Source organism: Myotis brandtii, unplaced genomic scaffold (assembly GCF_000412655.1).
Source record: "Myotis brandtii unplaced genomic scaffold, ASM41265v1 scaffold17, whole genome shotgun sequence".
In the NCBI taxonomy this organism is placed as follows: domain Eukaryota; kingdom Metazoa; phylum Chordata; class Mammalia; order Chiroptera; family Vespertilionidae; genus Myotis; species Myotis brandtii.
Genome location: NW_005356259.1, coordinates 774,611 through 796,967, shown reverse-complemented (window position 1 = coordinate 796,967; position 22,357 = coordinate 774,611). Strand labels below are relative to the sequence as shown.

Here is a 22,357-nt window from a genome sequence, read left to right as displayed (position 1 = left end):
CATCTAATTATTAGATGGGAAACTGTGGTAAAGTGAGAAGGTGACAATGGATACTTGGCTTATTTTACATGTTGTGTGACCTTGAGCAAGTTACTTTAACCTCTCTATCTAAATCTGTCTGTCTATAAAAAAAGAGAATGTAGTATTTATCAGAGTTTTCATAGAGATTAAGTGACAAAGCTTAAGTAAAGCATCTAACACAGTATTTTTCTAGTAGGAGGGATCAAATAACCTGCTCTTAGTTAGTACTTTTCAAAGAAGGCAAACCAAGTCCTGAACACTAAACACAGACAATACTGCTACGTTGATGATTGAAATATTTTCAAGTACTGCTACTTGAAAAGTATTTCTAATATTTTTTTACCACCTCACCTTGCACATGTTTCTTTTGCACTAAGAATTTCAAAGTTATAGCAACAAACCATAAACTTGGTAACCAAATGACAGGATTCGTTAAAATGGTAATGCTATCAATTAATTTTGAAAGTAAGCAGAAAATATCAACAGTACTTAATTGTTTATTTGACAGTATATATAAATAATCCATAACTAAGGGTATCCTTTCTGTTATTGTGTGACCTTGGGCAAATCTATTACTCTCTCTGGGCTGCAACTCTAAAGTAAGAGGTAAGATAACTCTGAAATGGTACGTGTATAAATGTAATTAAAAGTAGTGTTGCCCTAACTGGTTTGGCTCAGTGGATAGAGCGTCGGCCTGCGGATGCAAGGGTCCCAGGTTTGATTCCGGTCAAGGGCATGTACCTTGGTTGCGGGCACATACCCAGTAGGGCGTGTGCAGGAGGCAGCTGATCGATGTTTCTCTCTCATTGATGTTTCTAACTCTCTATCCCTCTCCCTTCCTCTCTGTAAAAAATCAATAAAATATATTTAAAAAAATAAATGAAAGTAGTGTTGATGCAGCTGGTCGATAGTATTTTAATAATCAAGTTATGTATTAAAATTTACCTTTAATACAGTGTCAAGAGGATTTCCAGAATCAGGTCTGATTATTAGTGGTGCCTCTGAACTTCTTGATACTATTAAATGTCTTAGATCTTCACCCCATATTTTCTCACACGCATTATAAATGTCATAACTATCGCTGACCACAGATACAGGCACTGATGAAAACTGTGTTACTATATGTTCAAAAGCATCTTTTTCATGGTCTTTCCCCCAAGCTGTTATGGTACTAGAAAACAAAATGAAAATACAGATTTACTCAGGCAGACACATTACCTATTCCTGAATCATATCTCATGATTACTATACTATATCATCAACACTGCAGAAAAAGTGAGTGATTTAGTTTAATGAATGCACACCAGAGGGTTAACTGAATAGCTCAGCCAAACCACCCCTCATATAATTTTTTTAAAGACTTAAAGTAATATCACTCCTCTCCAGTAATTATTTTAGCTTTCAAGTCCTATTGAACTTTTTTTGGGGGTATTTAAACTTAGTGAACTATAAAGCACTTACTAAATGCACTTTATTTGTTATGTCAAGATGTTAGAAAGAATGAACACATGCTCCCACCATTTGTTAGGCAATGTAAACACTTGGCTCCCTCATGTGAATTTTCAAAACCATGTACCAATAATAGTAGGCATATATTTTATCTTTTTCACCTTTCAAATTCTTACACTTAAAGGCAATTACTTAAACTATACTGTAGATACATACAGTCAACTAACTCTTGTTATATCTTCATGGCTAGTAATTGTCATTTATTTCATTTATAGGTTATCCACTAATTAACATATATCCAGGGAATAAGAATTTTAATATTTAGTTTGAGCAAAACATAATTTAGGTGGAAAATAAAGTGTGAGAGTTTCTATAAGTGATTTTTACAATGTCCTCAATAATGGTTCTTCTTATTGAATAGATTAATATTATATAATTTAAGAACCTGTTGGTTTCCTAATATAGGGGTGGGCAAAAGTAGGTTAATAATAACAATAATAAATTTTTAAATAATAAATATAACAATTAATAAATAATACAAGGATAAACTGTTTTGAGTACTCGCAACTGTAAACCTACTTTTGTCCACTCCTGTATATAATTTTTAAAATTCTTAGAATGAATTTGAAAATTGCCATTTTCTCATGCCAAGCAATTTTTCTTCCCTAATTTTCTAGTCTTTGCCTCTACCCCATTTTTTGTAAGTAAAATAATGAAAAATAAGACAACTCATTCACTATAAAACCCCACGTAGGTAAACATTTATCTCAAAACTTTTTGAAGAGTCATACGAATTTAGGTTTGAAATTGTCATTTTATTTTTCCTTTTTTTCTAAAGGATTAGAGTAGCCAACTTTTCCCGTGCTGTCAATGGTATGCTGGGGATAGCAGAGTATGTACAATTCAGGATCAGAGAGACTACTCTTGTCTGAAATGGAAAGATAGTCTATTTATATAGTGAACACTCTTCTAAACTATAAAGGCTACCAGTAGCTATGCTGCTAACTCTCTAACTCACTCAAGCAACTGCAGGCTATGGGAAAATTAGGACATGATGAAAAAAAGCCCCTTCTTCATATCAAGAATTGCTACTGTCCCCTATAAAAGAGAGACAATTAAGAACAAAGAATACCAGTACAGTGGGGCCTTGACTTACGAGTGTCCCGACTAACGAGTTTTTTGAGATACCAGCTGTCTCTCGGCTGATTTTTTGCATTGAGTTGATAGAGTAATTTGAGTTAACGAGCTCCTTAACGAGCTTGGTCTCGGAATGAATTAAACTCGTAAGTCAGTATTTATGGAGATCATAATATTTATTCAATGAATTCTACTCATGCCAATATTCCAATTTCCAGTATCAAATTAGATAACTTTCCAAAGTTTGAGGGAAAAGTTATATAACTGAATATTTCTAAATCCAGGTTCATATATTCTTTAAGAAAATATTTATAAGAATGGTGGTGCTATAAAATTTAGAGTTCTCTTATTTTAAAATTATTTTAGATGTTAGCTTATTTATTCTCAATGACTTTCTGATATTAAAGATGTAAAATTTTAGCTCCTCCTTTTATTTGGTTGGATGAACTGAAAAACAGAGAGGTAAATGCCTTGCCCAAGGCCACCCAAGGTGTCAGCTATAAAGTTCTATTCACTATACTATGCTGTTGTTTAAGACTTGTCTATTTAAGGACACCCTTCTACATTAAGGAATCGAACACTTACAAATGTAGTATTATGTGACTTTAAAGTAAATGGATTTTTACCTTTTTATCATGAAAGCCCTAAAGAAGATACTATCTTTATTCTCAGATTTATAGTACCATAAAACCACTAGTTAAGAGTCTAATACATGGATACTACATTAAGTTTTAAAAGCTGTACATACATCTAAGTCTGAAATAAAAATACTGTAACCCTAAAACCATTATCTGTTGATAAATTTTCCCAGTTTCACTAGTCTTAAATGTGACATTCAATAAGGCCCTACTAATACAGCTATTCTCATAAATGTTAGTTGAATCTACTCTCTACGTGGTCCCAATTCCAATCATTAAGTTCTGGCAATTTCATTTCCCAAGCCATTGCTCATGTTTAGCTGCATCTTTCCATTTATTTAGACACTTGATTTTGAACCTTGTCATCTCTCAAAACTGCTGCAATAGCTTTACGATAGCCTCCTACCTTTTCGTTTCTCTTTTCCATATCAGAAGATAACCTGTTAACAAAATAATGTTTCTATAATAATTCTCTGACATCACTTCTTTGCTAAAAAACTTCAATGTCCACTTCCACTCGAAAATCTGAGGGCCTTCACTAACCTGTCTTCCCAGTTTACCCTATGTTCCCTACTGTTTCTATATTTTACCTCTGATTCCCTAAACACATTGTCTCCTCTTTCATTCTTGTTCTTTTAGGACAATGCCTGACACATGATGGGTAAGCAGTAAATATTCACTTAGAGAATGAGTGATCCCCATGACTGCCATTAAATGTTACCATTCCTTCAAAAAGTCAAGATTTCACATCCCATCTCTATAAAACCTTTTTTGACCCTGCCAGTGGAATGCAATCCTTCCTTTCCTTCCCTTGCACCACTAGAGCACTTTAATTATACCTCTTTAAAAACACTTAATCAACAGGGCTAAATGTTGCTAGTGTACTATTTTACCCTAAAGACAGAGTTAGTATTTTATCTTTCTATTCCTCATAGCACTCAGTAGATTGCCTTTATAACAATCTCACCTTTTGCATCATATAAAACAAGTGCTTAATAAATATCAACTATTTTTTTAAAAGCTCAGTTTAGCCCTAACCGGTTTGGCTCAGTGGATAGAGCGTCAGCCTGTGGACTCAAAGGTCCCAGGGTCGATTCCGGTTGAGGGCATGTACCTTGGTTAAGGGCACATCCCCAGTGGGGAGTGTGCAGGAGGCAGCTGATCGATCTTTCTCTCATCGACATTTCTGGCTCTCTATCCCTCTCCCTTCCTCTCTGTAGAAAACCAATAAAATATATTTAAAAAAAAATAAAAAAAATAAAAGCTCAGTTTATCCTAAACTTACTACTGGTTTTGGCACCCTGAAATATTCAAGTTTAAGTAGGACTTAAGAAACCACCTCAAAGAGTAAATACATTTTATTAAAAGAACCAGATAAGGTTCGACCTGTTTTAAAAACAAGTTAACTCTAGGATCAGAGCAGCTGCTGCCTAGATTATAATTGCCTTCTAGTTCAACTTCAGATGGTTTAGTAAGATCACATAAGGAAGCGTAAGAAGAATCTGAACTCTCTTCCTTTCATCAAAAGAGCTTACTAGCTCTTCTACAATTGAGGATACCGGCTCCAAATGACAATTTCCATGGCAAATATAGCTGGAGGTCATGTAGAGCAGGGAGAGGGGAAAAAGTGACCAGGTTTTACAGTGAGTAGATGTAATACAATACATAAAAATCCATCTGCATATGCAACAGAGCAGTTGAAAAAGTCCTTAAAAAAACACACACAGCCCACCTATATGGCAATACAGTGGGGCCTTGATTTATGAGTGTCCCGACTAACGACTTTTTGAGATACCAGCTGTCTCTCCGCCGATTTTTTGCACTGAGTTGATAGAGTAATTTGAGTTAACGAGCTCGGTCTCGGAACGAATTAAACTCCTAAGTCAAGGCCCCACTGTATAGCAGTTTAAAAAGCTCTTATATTGTTTCTATTAGAATGGTTAAAAGTTCTCTAGGTCCCTGATACTAGTCTTTACACAAAGTATCAATAATAAATTTGTATTGCTTTAGTTCATGAAGATTTACTGGAATACATGGCTTTGTAACTAAGCAAAACATCACTAAATTACAAATACAAGAGAGAAAACTTAGTAATTATAGAAAATAAATGTTTAGATAATAAAAGAATGGAAACAATTTTACCTGTGTTCTGCCGCTGGAATAGAATAGCCTGGAACAGGATCTTTCGTTCCATAGTATTTTTTAATTAAAGCAATTCCTGCTACTGTATCTGTTCCTTTGAAGTTAACCAAATGAGCAGATGCTCCTATGCCAGCAGTCTGGAAAATAAACCATGAACCAAAATCCAAAAAAGAAAAAGACCCATACTTGACATAGCTCCCAAAGAATTATTGTCTTCCATTATTCTTAGAAAGGTATTTATTATCAGAGATAATAGTTATATGACAAACATCCAGTTTTTTTTAGTACTTAAGGATTCAACTGTTACCTTCTCAAAGAGTATTTAATAGGGCCTACCCCCATTTCCCATCACTCTTTTTCCTTACTCTGCCTAATGCTTCTCTGTAGCATTATCTGGCATCTGCTATATTTATTATGTCTGTCTGTCTATCAGTCCACCTACCCATCCATCTAATATATAAAGGATGGAAACATTATTTGAAGGCTATCTTCCATGTACTTTGAACAGAGTCTAACATACAGTAGGTACTTAATCTGTTGACTAAATCTCTGGAACTTCAAAATGTTGCCTATGTAGAACCAACACTGATCCCATAACTTCCTAGAATGCTTATAATGGTAATCTATTGACAATCTACATTTTATTCAATGAGGTTCATTTCAGTTTCTTACCTCTTGGGAAGAGACTCCTCTGTAGCCAAAATCATGCAACTTGTATTCCAGACCAACTAAGTTACCAGATGTTTCTAATAAATATTTGGCCAATATTTTCTTCTGCTCTCTAGAATTTGTGGCCACAGTGATTGGATACCAGGACTGAACAAGAATAGTCTGCAGTAATAAAATTAACCACAAATATTAATACATAAAATATTGGGTTCTTTCTGAGGAAAATCCTAGCTTTCTCCGGAGGTATGTTCTGGACTTCCATACTACCGGAAATGCAATTTAGACATTTCAACTGTGTAACAGATTGCTAACATGAGCATTCCAGATACAGTGCATAGCTCGGCTCTCAAATCAGCAACACGAAGAGAAAGCACACCAGGCCCTTAACAGTTGAGAATGTCACATTTCTCTCCAAAGCTCCAAAGAAGCAAGTAATAGACTGTGATGAAGGACCAACTTTTAAAAAGATTTTCAATCTGTCATGGAGCAATTATTTATGAGATACACACACACTTGATTGGTGGGGCAATTATCATAAAAGTTTCTAAATGCTTATCCTTAATTTCTGTATTTAATGTGAACCTGCATCAAATAATTCATGGACCAGCACTGGTCCATGGACTATACCTTGAATAGTATGGGCCTAAGGTTATTCATTTACTCCTCTAGGTCGACTTGGATTTAATTTTTCCTTGGATCTAATATGACTATTGGTAGGTTATATATTTGAAATACTTTTGCGTAGCACTAGAGAATTTTATTCACTAAAGTTATGCTTTATGCCCTTGGCTTTTATCAAAAGTCATTATAGAAGGCCACATGAAACATTTCTGCATATGTTATAAAACTGTGAGGCCACTGTCTATTTTTAACTTATACCTATTATATAAATTCCCAAATGAGGACAAGGAAGAATTGCAAGGTTCCTAATTTCTTATAAGAACTGTACCTTGGTTTCTTTTTTTTCCTTGGCTGCCAGGAAACTCTTAAGTCTGATGCTTAATCATGGCAACCATATCAATTATTATGGCTTGGGAATTCATTCCTTCTCCATAATAGTATCATAATTTTCCATTTTTATTTTATAAACCAGAGAGTCTATTATTAGAAGCAGCCTCAAATCTGTTTTAGAAAGACCTAAGATGACAACGTCTGAGCTCAATCAAAAAGCTATTTAACACATTAAGTGCCAAGCCTGTTTTGTCTTCCTTTCCGTTTAGCCTGTGATATCCGATTCACTGATATGCTGGCCACATCAGTGACTGACATGGCACTTAACGTGTTAATGAAAAAAAAAAAAAGGCTATTTAATGAATAAAATTTTACAAAACTAGCTCTTATTGATACCAGTTAAGTGATCAATAAATAAAATAAAAACAAAAGATCATTTAACCTTGGACTTCCCCTCGGTCACCTAAAAAGAAAAAACAAAAAACTGTAGCATTAGACTTCTATGACTGATTAATGTGGCCCCAAATCTTTGCAGCTCCTTTCAAGAGATGGGATCTGTTTCTTCATCCTTTGATTCTGGGCTGTCCTTTTAATTTGCTTTTAACCAACAGAATGTGGTATAAGCCATACTGTATGACTTTCAAGGTACTGTTTCAAGAGGTTTAACAGCACTCATTCCCCTAGATCCTGGAGACTACAATGTTGTGAAGGAGCCGAAGTTATTGAAGCTCAGCAGTCCCTGCTATCTCAATGAGGCCCTAGACATGGGAGTGAGGCCATTTAGACTGCCCAGTCCTAGCTGAACCCTTAACTCAATACAGACACAAAAGTCCAAGAGAGAGCAGCAGAGAACCATCTAGTCAACCACAGAATCATGTGAATAGCTATTTTATTTTGTGGTAGTTTGTTAAGTAACATTAGAAAACTAATTTAAACTCTATAACCAATCACCTCTAATCTCTATCCACTCTTTTTGCTTCTCTGACTTACTTTTCATACCACTGGTTATCATTCTAAAGCAAAAGTTTTATTTAGGTTGTGTCATTCCTTTAACTACTGTCCATAGGGGAAACACACCAATTCATACAGAAATTGGGATTCCTATAATCTTGTCTTGTTGATCTCCTACTATATTTCCCACTGCAGTGCTCCCCTTTGAGCTATTTGCCATTCTAAAAATACTGTGTCATTTCCTCAGCTCTCCCTCTCCCTTATTAAAGCTTATTTATTTTTTCTATTTCAGATTCCTTAGATGGGATTACCTATTTTTCTGCTACCAATTTAGTATTCTTTCTTATGTTAGTGGTTAGTTAAGATGAATTGCTCCTCCCCCAAAGGCCCTTTACTTACTCTAATTTCTGTGCCCACCATTTTTTTTGTACATAGCTGGTAATCAATGTTCATCTGTTGATTTAATTCAATTAACTCTCACATTTTAATTTAACTTAGATTGGTATTATCTAGGAGTATGAGAAAGATAAAACAATGTGAACGACTCTAGTTGAGTTATAAAGGTAGAAGATTGACCTTACCCCTCGAAAAATGCCAGGGAAGGAAGGAAATAACTATCAGACACAGTGATCCTTCACATCACCATTTCCTTTCCATAGTCCAACAAAATCAGCTTAAATTATACTCTTAATAAAATCAGTCCCCTTTAAAAAAGATCACTGTAGGTGTAAGCAAGGGAAAAAAAAGGCAAGTTAGTTTGGGTTAATCCAAGGTCTAATAAAGTAGGCCTTTTTGGAACTTTTCCAAAACAGCAATTTGCCCACACAAATCAAGGTTAAATTTTCAGCTGAAAACTAAGACTAAAGTAAATGAACCTGCAAATTTCACTTAAGATGTGTTTATTATAATGTTACTGTGCAGGATAAAGAATTTTAAAGAATGAAAAATGGTGTGTTATAACAGAAAGGGGACTAAACCTACTCTAGTGTAATAGTCCATTCAACTCTCAGGGCGCAATTTCCCCATCTGTAAAATGAGGGCTATTTGATTAATGTAATGATTTTTCAAGTCATCTTTTAACAGCAAAAGGTTTTGTTTTGTTTTTCTGGTTGAAAGAGACAGTTAAGTTTAGCCTAATATGTTCAATCCTTAGTCCCTCCGAAGTCTGAGAGTCCCCTCTTAAATGTTTTAAAATTTGATCTGAGGACTAAAATTTCTTCTAGCACTAATATTGAAACTGATAAAGCAATTCAATAATTTTAGTGGGTTTTAAAGGTCAGTATATGGGGAATAACAGTGTATGGTTAATAACAATGGAAGAATGTTATTAATAGCTTTGAACATAAATTGGAAGGAGCCCTATTTAGTACTATTATTTTAAATATTCTAAATCAAGAATTACCTGAAAATCTTCAATTTACAAATAAAAGGTTTATTGAATTTGGTAACATATTTCATATACAAGGTGGTAAACTTGGGTTAGGGATGAGTAAAAATAGGATGAACCTCCTCTAACCCTACATAAAAGCCCAAAAAGAATGCGGAGTTACCATGAAAAAGTCTCTTCTAGAGACCTGTTATTGAGAGTAAACACATTGTTTTTTAAAGCATGGATCAATCAGAAACTACAATAAGGGACTGTCAGACCATGTTTTTTGTGCCTAGATAAAAATACCTAAAATTATTTAAAATCCTATATATAATAAAAACCTAATATGCTAAGTGTCCAGTCGTCCATTCCACCAATCAAAGCATAATATGCTAATGATATGCTCAGGCCGCTCAACCGCTTGCTATGACGTGCACTGACCACCAGGGGGCAGACCGTCGACTGGTCAACCAGTCGCTATGACATGCATTGACCACCAGGAGGCAGACCGTCAACTGGTCAACCAGTCGCTATGACATGCACTGACCACCAGGAGGGAGACGCTCCGACCGGGAGGTTAGTTTGCTGCTGGAGGCTGGCCAATTGGGACTGAGTGAGATGGGCCGGACATGCCCTGGAGCCCTCCTGTGATCCCTCCCCAGCCCCAGTCCCTCCCTGGCCCCGATCATGCACCGGTGGGGTTCCTCGGCCTAGCCTGTGCCCTCTCGCAATCCGGGACCCCTCGGGGGATGTTGGAGAGCCGGTTTCAGCCTGATCCTGCAGGTCAGGCCAAGGGACCCCACTGGTGCACAAATTCGTGCACTGGGCCTCTAGTAATATATATTAGGATAGAAGATAAACTTGATTTATTTCAGGTTATAAGCAAATAAAAACAAGGAACTATGTACTTTTTCTTCAAAATCTAAGTCTCATATTGGATTTTACATTTAATAATTGTTAAATTTAAAATATTTATATATTTGCTAACAAACTAGTGCTCTAAGATGTCTATATATAAATTTTTTACTTTATGTTTTTTTAGTGAAATAACCCAAAACAATAATGATTATTAAAACAAGTTTATTTTTTTAAGGCTATGTTTTTTCACTTTGTGAAGAGAATAAAAACGTACATGAAGTCCATAAATATCTGCTTTATGGAAGTTCAATTAAACATAAGGGAATAGTACTTATTGATTAAATCCTCAATCAGGAAACCAGAAAGAAAAAAAACTGAGAAAAGGTTATCCACAGATGATGATTTTCACAATAAGATTTATCTATTTAGGATCTTTTGGCATCATTGAAGGTAAAATGACTAGATTATGTGATTAAGAACTCCTCCACTGTTGTGTTTTCACAATACTATCACCTTAAAATAAAATATTTGCCAGTACAAATACTATAACAATTATACAAAACTAATAAGGAGATAAATGTTCTTTTACTTTGAGTTCATTAATTCAAAGTTTTAAGACATAGCAGTGAACTATTTAAAACTTGCATTTTAGTTAATTGAACATTTTTTGAGCCCATTAGTCTATTATTAGTTGATAGCTCATTAAGAATCTGATATGAAAGTTTTAAATTTAGCAAAATTCGTTTAGCAAAATGTTAGCAAAAAATGAATTTCAAACATTCTTAGATGTGTTACTTCTCTAGTTTTTATAAATGAACCTCATATGTATTTTACTATGTAACAACAAATTAGTTTAACCAATAAACTAATAAGATAAAGAATCAGTTCTAAGCACTAAGTAATAACCTCTCAAAAATAAATATGGTATTTCTATAGTCACCTTCCAGAATATTTCCTTTTATAGATAAAATGTAAGTTAAGCTGGTATTGCTTCTTGGCCTTTTAGCTAAGATCAAGTGTAAATTAAGCTGTGAGGAGGTAAGTAGGATTATTAATATCAAAACTATAAGCATGTGAAAAAATATGATTACTTAGGAATAGATACAAGGAAAACAAACAAAAAACTTTGTAATATAAACTCAGAGCCCATAATGTAGCCTCCTTTTAGGCTCAGAAATCAAATAAAATAATCAGTGAATCTTGAATGTAGTTAGATGAGAAATATCAGGAGGTAGAGCCTAGACCAGCCGTGGGCAAACTACGGCCCGCGGGCCGGATCCAGCCCTTTTGAAATGAATAAAACTAAAAAAAAAAAAAAAAAGACCGTACCCTTTTATGTAATGATGTTTACTTTGAATTTATATTAGTTCACACAAACACTCCATCCATGCTTTTGTTCCAGCCCTCCCGTCCAGTTTAAGAACCCACTGTGGCCCTCGAGTCAAAAAGTTTGCCCACCCCTGGCCTAGGCCCTTAACTAATTAGATAAGAATAGAGAAAGCAGTTATTAAAAATTTGAACAAAAATGCCTTAGTTTAATTGAAACAGAATTTCCAAAAAAATGCCTTAAATCATTAAAAATATACCTGTGCTGTTCTAATTTTTCTTAGGATTGCAACAAATAAGATGGAAGCTAGCTGAGCTTTAACAGAAATAATTCTTAATAATTTGATTTAGATAAAATCTCAGAACATTAGATTTCACTGCAAGGAACCTTAAAGATTATTTAGTCTAAATGTCATTTTATAGGTGAGGAAATTGAGAATTGTAAAGGTTTATTAAATTGTAGGAGGTGACATCACCTTATTAGTAGCAATTTTTAAACTAGAATCCCAATTGAATGGTTTTTACGTCTTCAATTAATGTAAATAAGAATTAAAAACAAAACAATTTACCTCAACCCAATTTGTAAGCCAATAACACTCTGGATCTGTGTTTTCCACTGTGAAGAGAACATTTCCTCTGGGAATGACAGAGCCCTCAGGAACAGCTTTTACTTCTATTGGAAGATGCCCATCGTATTTCTGGTAAGAGACAATAATGAATTCATTTCATTCAACTGATGATATGCAGTTACCTGTTTTTATAATAAGGTTCTTTACAGTTTACAGAAGCTAAACTTATTTGTAATAGAAACTACAATTATAGGTGTTATAATGTTAGTAAGATAGTCAGAATATCCCTATTCTCCTGAAATGAAATTAGCTAACAGCTTAGGCACTGATATCAATTTTTAAATTTCATGTTGCTACAAACATTTATTATTAAAAGATACAGATAATTTCAAATTCGTAAGAAGTGTTGTTTTCCCTTCATTCTTTCAAAACAAAACAAAAAAAAGAATTCCAACATATTCCAAAAACATGATTTTTCTTCTAAGTAGGTCATTTTCAATAAAAGAAAGGCTAAAGACAGAAAGATGAAATAAGGGAACGTTATTAAAGAGCAAAATAAAATAAAGAAGCAAAGTAACACACACACACACACACACACACACAGAAAAAAGAAAGAAAACAGAGAGAGATCCCTGCCAGTAGAAGAACCTTAAATAGGTTTTCTCTTTATTCTGGTGTAGAGCTGAAACTGTTTTGGTAGTAGATAGTATACTTTCTAGAGCTTTGGCTATCAATATCAAAAGTGCAACAATTCTCTCCAAAATTAGGCTGAGAATATATGTGCTACATAGGATGTTACTAGATATTTAATTATGCCTCCCTACTTTTAAAGCTAAAAGTTGTGGCTAACTTTTGGATAGGAAGGGAAGTTGTTTCAGATATCTAAGTTTATTTATGTGATTTGGGACAAGGTAACTAGAATTTTAAAAATCTGTTTAGCCCGGCAATATAGCTTAGTGGTTGAGCATTGAGCCAGGAACCAAGAGGCCACCGGTTCAATTCCTGGTCAGGGCACATGCCCAGGTTGCAGGCTCAGTCCCCTGTCAGGGAGCATGCAGGAGGCAGCTGATCAATGATCTTCCTCTCTCATCGATGTTTCTATCTCTCTATCTCTCTCCTTTTCTTCCTCTCTCTCTAAAAAATTCAAAAGGTCAAGAAGCAATACCAGCTTAATTTATATTCTAAAATATATTTTTTAAAAATCTGTTTAGCCTGGCTGGTGTTGCTCAGTGGTTGAACGTCAACCTATAAACCAGGAGGTCACAGGTCTATTCCTGGTCAGGGCACATGCCCGGATTGCAGACTTGGTCTCTAGTGGGGGGGGTGTGCAGAAGCAGCTGATCAATGATTCTCTCTCATCATTGATGTTTCTATTTTCTCTCTCTCTCCCTTCCTCTCTGAAATAAAAATATATTTTATTTTTATTTTATTATTATTTTTTAAAATATATTTTATTGATTTTTTACAGAGAGGAAGAGAGAAGGATAGAGAGTTAGAAACATCAATCAGCTGCCTCATGCACATCCCCTACTGGGGATGTGCGCGCAACCAAGGTACATGCCCTTGACCAGAATCGAACCTGGGACCCTTGAGTCTGCAGGCTGACGCTCTATCCACTGAGCCAAACCGGTTAGGGCGAAATAAAAATATATTTAAAAAAAATCTGTTTAATGAGAAGCACTGAGGGCCTCAAGATATAGCAGAAAGAATACTGCCTTAGAAGTCTTGGCTTGACTTCAAAAGCAGGTAGGAGATCTTGGGCAAGTCTCAGACTTTCCTTATAAAATAGGGTTAGATAAGATTATCTCTAGAGAACCTATGAATCCCTAAAATTCTCTGAACATAAAATCAAAAGATTTATCATCCTGGCCACTGGAAGTTGTATTAATAAGCATAGTACCTAACTTATCTATTAAGATTATACTCACAAAAAAACAAATGGGGTAAGTTTAGGAGTTACCCAACAGATTTTACTTAAATATGGAAAAACTACAGTAAAGAGTGCTTACCTGACTTCTTCAAAGATTCATAAGTAACAAAAAGTAAAATTTGATTATTACCAGATAGGCATGAAAGTTAAAATATTTCTAATTATTTTGTGTTTAATAGTCTATAATGAAAAATATATACACTTTTAAGATGCAAATTAGTTAACTAATACTTAACATAACAAGATGCCAATAGATGCCATTCCCAATCTATCTTTGTAATAAAAAATAAGCAAACACCAAAGGACGTTAACTTAATTTCCATGTCTCTGGATACCCAAAGTTTAAGTAATGGTTCCAAACATGCTAGATATATTACAGTACAGACAAAGAATAAAATTCAACTTCATGGATCTGCACCAAACCATTTTAACTATTCAGTAAGGGAAATTTCCTAGAATTATTGTGTAGTGATAGATTCACAGCATCTACTTTCTTAGATAACCTATAATCAAGAAAATAGACCTAAATTTTGAAATTGCCAACTAACCACGCCCTTTTAAAATTAGTGTATTTTCAAAGAAAGGGTTAAATCACCTTTCTTAAAAAAAAAGTTATTTAAATTATAGTTCATTTATATTATAACAAATTAGACTTGCTGTAGAGTCTACTAGACACTAATGATTGGCAACCAGAAAAAAAGTTTAACTGTTACCCTAGTCTAATCTTCTATTCAAACTCCTTTACAAGAAATTTTGAAGTAAATGTAAAACCAAAATAGACCAAAACATGAAACCAGTTTTTACCTCAAGAATGTAGTTCCATCCCTTTTCATTAAATACATCATCTTGGAAATGCTCTTTGTACACCTCTTTGGCTTCCTGGATCTTCTCTTTGGTCACTACTTTACCTAAAAAGATAAACGTTTCTTGTTTACATTTCAAAAGACATTCTGTGAACTGTTGAGCTGTCACAAGATTAATGTCTGTAGACTTTTCACCCATTCTATGGATAAAAAAACAAGAACTGAGAGGTCAAATAACTCATCCAGATTCAACAGCAAAGCCAGAAAATGAATTTGCACTTTTGTATATATGTTGATTGATTGATTTCAGAGAGGAAGAGAGATAGATAGAAACATCAATGATGAGAATCATTAATTGGCTGCCTCCTGCACACCACATACTGGGGATCAAACCCGCACACCGGGAATGGAACCATGACCTCCTGGTTGATAGGTCTATGCTCAACCACTGAGCACACCAGCCAGGCTGAATTTGCACTTTTAATCACTCAGTCTAAGTGTGTTGATTTCTTATTTGAAAAGTAAATGTGCAGAAGAAATTATAACATGTATAGTATTTTTTTAAATCACAATACTAAAATTAACTTCTAAGAAGATATCTTTTCTAGCTCTATTAATTTCTACACCCTCCAAATTTGAGAGTAAGCTTTTGTACAGATGATTTTCTAGGTGAACCTTCTTACTTTATTCTTAAAAGATATCTTCAGGGCTGATAATCCAATAATTTTCACAATTACTACATTTTGCCCCCCAAATATACTTTAAATTTTCTTTATCTGTAAAATGAGGATAAAAAATAGTAGGGTACCTACTTATAAGTCGTGAGGACTGAATGAGTTATAACATACGAAGCAATTAGAATAATGCTGGCTTATAACAGGAAATCAATATATTTTTGCTATAATAACTAATATGAAGTTTTTAACCTGTAGAATTGAAGTGTGACATCAGTCTTTTGGTAACTTTCTCAATGTAAGATCACTAGTAAACTCATTTAAAATATCCTGGGAGGTCTTGCTGCAAAAGAAGTACTTTGGATACCAAGTAGGTTTTCAGTAGTATAACATATCTGAACAGTCTAATCTTAAAATTGCCAAGATTACGGAAAAAGGATATTAAATAAAAATTCAACTTAATCTGTATTCAATTTTAAGATTATTTTTTATTTGAAAAGGCTAGAGATGAAATTTTCCAAAATATATAAAACCCTTGGGTACTGTTTTGCCTCCTAGAAATAAAATTACAAAACTGACTAGAAATGGACTTTCAAGTAAAAAGGCAAAGAAATTATTTGGGAGATTTTTCTGCTTTAATATGCATTTGAGACTAAGTTCATAGAGATAGTTTTGAAAAATAAGACTTTAAGGTAAAACTGACTAGCATAAAAATATTCTAATTATAATTGCTACCACAATTCAAAATGAGTTCCCAGGCCAATAATAAATCCTTCATTTTGAATTAATGACTAAAGTCTATTAACAAACCAGATTTGCCTCGGAAAATCAGTGACTTAAAATTTTTTTTTTAACTTTATTTTTATTGTTGACACTATTACAGATGTCCCCATACCCCCTCCTTTGCCTGCCCCCACCAGACCCCATTTAATGACTTTTCTAGACGTATTCCCAAACTTATTAGTTTCAGAAAATCTTCCTTATATTGAGAACACCAGCACACACAAAATTATAAGATTTAATATATTACTAATAATATTAGTAAATATTATTCTAAGGTTTTTTAAATTCCAAGACTCCTAAAGTAGTTAAAGCAATTAAATAAATATCAAAATTAAACTATTCAAAATGCTACTTCAGATAATCCTATAAAATAAAAGCTTAGGTGGCATCACTCCTTCGCGTGACATCATCACAAGATGGCTGCACTCACATCATCACAAGATGGCCACCACAAGATGGCCGGAAGGGGAGGGCAGTTGGAGGCAAACAGGCCAGCAGGGGAGGGCAGTTGTGGGCAATCAGGCCGGCAGGGGAGGGCAGTTGGGTGCGATCAGGCCGGCAGGGGAGGGCAGTTGGGTGCGATCAGGCCGGCAGGGGAGGGCAGTTGGGTGCGATCAGGCCGGCAGGGGAGGGCAGTTGGGTGCGATCAGGCCGGCAGGGGAGCAGTTAGGCATCAATCAGGCCGGCAGGGGAGTGGTTAGGGGGCAATCAGGCTGGCAGGCAGAAGCGGCTAGGGGCAGGCAGGCAGTCCCAGATTGTGAGAGGGATGTTTGACTGCCGGTTTAGGCCCGACCCCATAGGGATTGGGCCTAAACCGGCAGTCGGACATCCCCCAAGGGGTCCCAGATTGGAGAGGGTGTAGGCCAGGCTGAGGGACCACCCCCACCCCCGTGCACAAATTTCATGCACTGGGCCTCTAGAATATAAAAGAGGAGAAAAATTATGAAGTTTTATGTAAAAGCATTGTTTTAAATTTATAGGACAAATAATACCTTTTAAGTACTTATTAAGAATGTACTGCAACCCATAAAATACTGTTTCCTCGTATTTCACCTTCCTTATTTTGGAGTTTTCTGTCTTCTTTTCACGGCATTCAAAGTAGGAATAAACTTTGCTTGTGTTGGGTGGGTATTGTTTATAGTGAGTAACCTATAAAAGAGAAATACTTGAGTCAGAAAACATGAGAAGAATAGACGATAAATCACAAAGGAAAGGGCTTGAAATTATTTAAAACCAGAGAAATTATGCTTATTTGCAATTGATCAGCTCCTTTTCCTGGCTCTAAAAATAAAAAATAAGAAATACTTAAGATACTTTTAATAGTTCAGTATCTTAAATTCAAAACCACAAGAGAGTATTAAATTTTATAAACAAGCAGATGAACTTAAGGAAGTAAAAGGTCTCTATGCTGCACACCTGGTACAGTACAAAGACAGGTATCTTATTTGATCTCAGGGAACAGTTTTCATTCAAGGGAAGAGAGATGTAGCTGCCTAAGGGGGGCCGGGGAGCGCACATACACGATATAAAAGAATGAGCTGAAAGCAAAATTTGGTCCTATTACTATCTAAATGTAGTGTGTTTGATAAGTCAACAGTCATGATTTCCCAGGACTCTACTTCTTCATCTGTATAATGAGATAATGAGAATGACCTCTTCTGGTCTTCACAGTGACACTGAAAACCTGAATGAAAGCAAAAGCAGCAGCAGCAGCAAAAAAAATTTTGTTTTGTAGTCTTTCCTTTTGCTCAAATTACTTCTGAGTTGTGAAAGAAATGCCTATGCAATACATCAAACCCTTATAAGCTTCAAAATATAAAGAGGTATTATCACAAATTTCCATCAAATTGAGTAAAAGTCACTGGTGAAAAATTACCTGTTTTTGTTTCAAGAAAAAATAAAGTGAGTGCTCATTATAATTTGAATTTTATTATATTTCAATGTGGTTAAAACATTTACCAATAAAAAATAACTGGAAGAATAATGTGTATTTATTTGCCCAGTTGAAAGAGTAGTTAATAATGCCTTAATTGGGTGGTGATTCAGGTTAATGGTGGAATAAATCTTTGCAGACCAAAGTTCATAGATGACCACTGTAAACATTAACCATTCATCTAAAATGAATATACTCTGTAGAGAGGGCAAAAAAACCCCACAAATTTAAAAAATATTTTAGTTTCCTCTTCAATAAAAGTAACTTGCAAATCTATAAAAATAGCACCCTCATGTTCCTTACAGGCAATCTTTATATTAATATGTGGCCTGATTGCCTAAGTCAGGCAACAGAATTAGAACTGTTTCGCTCACATATGATGGATTACCTATATACCACAAGGTATAGGGAGGCCTTATCAATATCTAGAAGTATTTGCTAGTTTCTTTCAGATTAGAACCCAGGGACTGATACCACTATTAAGTCCAGAGCACTTAAATCAATCTATTAGGCAATTCACTAAAATGCAAAACAACATCTAGCCCAGCCGGTATGGTTCAATGGTTGAGTGTTGACCTAAGAACCAGGAGGTCAGGGTTTAATTCCCAGTCAGGGCACATGCCCAGGTTGCAGGCTCGATCTCCAATAGGGAGCATGCAGGAGGCAGCCGATCGATGTGTCTATCATTGATGTTTCTATCTCTCTCCCTCTCCCATCCTCTCTCTAAAAAGTCAGTAAAAACATTAAAAAACAACATTTATATCTATAACTATACATACATATATATATATATATGAATACCTTAGTAATAAATTATCACTATTTCAATTACTTATAAAACTGATTAGAAAAAAGATACCACTAAAAACGTATCTAAGGTGTATATAAAAATGAAAATGTCCAGTTTACAATATAAATAACTCCAAATACTTTAATGGGAATAAGCAGTGGGACAGAAGAAAACTCCATTATGATGAAGTAAAATATGAATAAGGATCTAGATTGCATCAGGCAATTTTATAAAAGTCAGATTCATAGTTGTGACTCTCAATAGTTTGACCTTCTTTACAATTCAGATACTTAATGGTGCATCTTGAGAAATTTACTTTTTCTATACAGATTTAAAAGTATCAAAACACAAATGAATTATTTTCATCTTCTGATTAGACCAAGCAGTCAAAAGTTAAATGGAAATGTCCCTAAACTATGTAAATCCATCTTGGTCTAAAAGTATATTAAAAATTTTTGATCTTATAGATACAGTTTCAGTTCTTTACTTTGGCTGTGTTCTTTAATTATGGTACTTCAAAACTGTGCATAAATATTCAGAATGTCTCCTCTGGAAAAAAAAGTCATTAAAAACACAAAATTATCTAGGCTGCTAAATTAGAAATGAAGTGACTTCTAAAATCTTCTTTGGAAAAACTTAGAATAGTTTTAGAATTTAGCTAAAGAATTTAAGTCCTCTAAGTAAACTCTCAGGCAATTAATTAAACATGAAACATAATTTACTACTTACCACCTACTATCACCCAATACTTTTACAGAAGAATAAAAGAGTATGTTCAGATCTATTTATGTTGGCATATAACATTGTTTTAAGGGAAAACATTTTATATAGAGCTTCTTAGTAAATATTATTCTAAAAATACAGCCAATGGCTGATTTATAGTAATTCTAGTTTTGCTAGGTTTTCTGCCCTCTTCATTTTACTTCCTGCTAAACTGGTCACTCTGAACTCCTTGAAACCTTCACCAGAAATTGAGATGATATAGCAGTAACTGAAATCAACAGATTATTTTATAAATAGTTCATTCATCCACAAATATACAGGGCAGGGCAAAGTAAGTTTACAGTTGTTCATATGGGAAATAATTCAATAATGAATATGTAATACAAGAATAAATTGTTTCCTGGACTCATAACTGTAAACCTACTTTTGCCCCACCCTGTATATGCTGTATCTACTATATATCAGGCACTGTTTCAGATGCTGAGGACAGAGAAATAAATAGACTAAAGTAGTTTCTATCCTCATAGGGCTAAAGAAGACTGAAAAGTCAGAAAATAATAAACAAGCAAAATAATGTCAGGTTAGGATGAATGCTATGAAAAATGAAAAGAAAATGGTGGGCTAAAGGGAGCCTGGGAGAGTACTTTAAATGGGAGGCCAGAAGGCTTCTCTGAGATGGTGACATGTGAGCAAAACCTAAATGACAAGGAGATATGAAATAACTTGACTCAAGGGACAGAAAGGAATGAAGGTTAGAGTGGTTGGTGCTTAGAGAATGGGGAGGAGGAAGAGGTACATGGTCCTGAAGTCAGAGAGAGATGCAGAGACAAGAACAGGTAAGGCTTACAGGCTACAACAAGGAGCTTGAATTTATATCAAGTGCAAAGGGAAGCCATTAGTATGTTTCAAGCTGGGTGATTTACATTTTACAAGGATCACTTGGCAGTGAGGTGGAGAACGGATTACAGCAGTGGTTCTCAACCTTGGCTGCACATTAGAATCACTTGGGAATCTTTTTAAAATTCTGATTTCTGGGCCTCATCCTCCGGAAATTCTGTTACTAATGATGAGGCCCAGAAATCAGGATTTTAAAAAGATTCCCAGGTGATTCTAATGTGCAGCCAAGGTTGAGAACCACTGGACTACAGAGTGACCAAAGTGGAAGAGGGGCATCAGGTGAGAGGCTACTGCTAAAGACTAGGCTAGGTGAGTGAAATGGCTCAATATCTTTGGAGGTAAAGGGAAATTAGGTTGATAGATTAGATCTGGAGAATAAGGAGGGGGAGGAATTAAGGATGTCTCCTAAATTTTGGGTTGAGCACCTGGGTAAATGCTGCCATTTACTGAGATGCGGAAGGCCTTGGAATGAATGGGTAGAGAAATTGAGAGCTCAGTTTAAGAAATGTTAAGCAATACTAACAAAAAGTTTCATAGTATTCAAAATTAAAGTGAACTACAAAAAGGGAACTCAAATCCTTTTATATATTTTATTGATTTCAGAGAGGAAGGGAGAGAGAGAAATAGAAACATCAATGATGAGAGAAAATCATTGATCGGCTGCCTCCTGTACGCCCCCCACTGGGGATCAAGCCCACAACCCAGTCATATGCCCTTGACCAGAATTGAACCTGGGACCCTTTAGCCTGCAGGCCCATGCTCTATCCACTGAGCCAAACTGGCTAGGGCCAAATCATACTTTTTAAAGCACTGTTTTGACTTAGATTATTAGAGAAAATGGCTCCACAATAACTTTAAAATTATTTACAGATGAAGAGAAAAGAAATCTCTCATAATATCTTCAGCAAACCTTTTCCACTAAAAATGTTTCCTAAACTGGTATGGCCTTCCTGTAGCTAACAGAGCACTACAGTACATAAATATATGTGTCATAAAAAACAGGCACACAGGAAAATGTAGCTCTTTTAATAAAACTTAATTTCAGTTATGTAACTGATGCATTTCATGAAAAGATAAGCTTCTAAAATTTGTAACCCCAAGCATGACATTTAAAGAGAAGTATGAGGAATATTTAAGCTGCATAAAATAATTCTGTGAGAGCAAAGTCTAACTTGCTCCTGGGTTCTAGATTTCCCACCAGGTTGATTTATCTTTCCAAGAACTTTCCTACCACAGTGGATCACATGACCAAAGACAACTACTACTAACCCACTTTTCCAGTTGTAATTTTTTCACTTCTAACAAGTAATCACAAGCCAACACTTGAACAATGCCATGCACATAAAAGAGCACACGGGGTGACATACCCAAGGTCACAGAGTGAGTTCTGTCACCTCCGTAATACCTAACGGCACCCAGAAAGCAGGGGAGTAAACGTCTGGCAGATTTTTCCCATCATTCTTTCCTTCACTAATGTGTGTGTTTCAAATAAAAGTAATGGGGCAGCTATGCATGCAACAGTCCAAGACGCATATAAACTCCCCAGAATTAAAACTGCAGCAGTTCATTGAACTTGTCGTGTTTCACTTTCCATTTCACAGAAATCCCGTGGTGGCCTGAGCGGAGTGAGGAAGGGCAGGTCGGCCTTGGCCAGCACCCAGGGGTTAAAGCTCAGGAGTGATCGGCAGGAGCCCGTGCAGCCGTGCAGCGGGGCGGAGAAACCCGGGCGGCTGGGGGCACCCGA

At 35.3% G+C, this 22,357-nt stretch overlaps 1 protein-coding gene and 1 long non-coding RNA gene across 2 annotated transcripts in view; both read right to left on the bottom strand.

The window, feature by feature from the left end:
• NAMPT (nicotinamide phosphoribosyltransferase) overlaps positions 1-21,978 on the bottom strand; it is a 32,863-nt gene extending 10,885 nt beyond the window's left edge. Inside the window, exons 1-7 of the mRNA XM_014537028.1 lie at positions 21,883-21,978; positions 17,263-17,419; positions 14,815-14,918; positions 12,081-12,209; positions 6,060-6,218; positions 5,388-5,524; positions 967-1,192 (exon numbers count right to left, since the gene is read on the bottom strand). Coding sequence (XP_014392514.1) covers positions 967-1,192; positions 5,388-5,524; positions 6,060-6,218; positions 12,081-12,209; positions 14,815-14,918; positions 17,263-17,419; positions 21,883-21,978 — 1,008 coding nt within the window. The remainder of the gene's footprint in view (positions 1-966; positions 1,193-5,387; positions 5,525-6,059; positions 6,219-12,080; positions 12,210-14,814; positions 14,919-17,262; positions 17,420-21,882) is intronic.
• On the bottom strand, positions 10,388-12,072 carry LOC106725519. The gene is made up of 2 exons (XR_001361403.1): positions 11,664-12,072; positions 10,388-11,423 (listed from the first exon to the last, which is right to left on the bottom strand). It is a non-coding gene; the product is annotated as an uncharacterized LOC106725519 (long non-coding RNA).
• Positions 21,979-22,357: the final 379 nt, after the last annotated feature.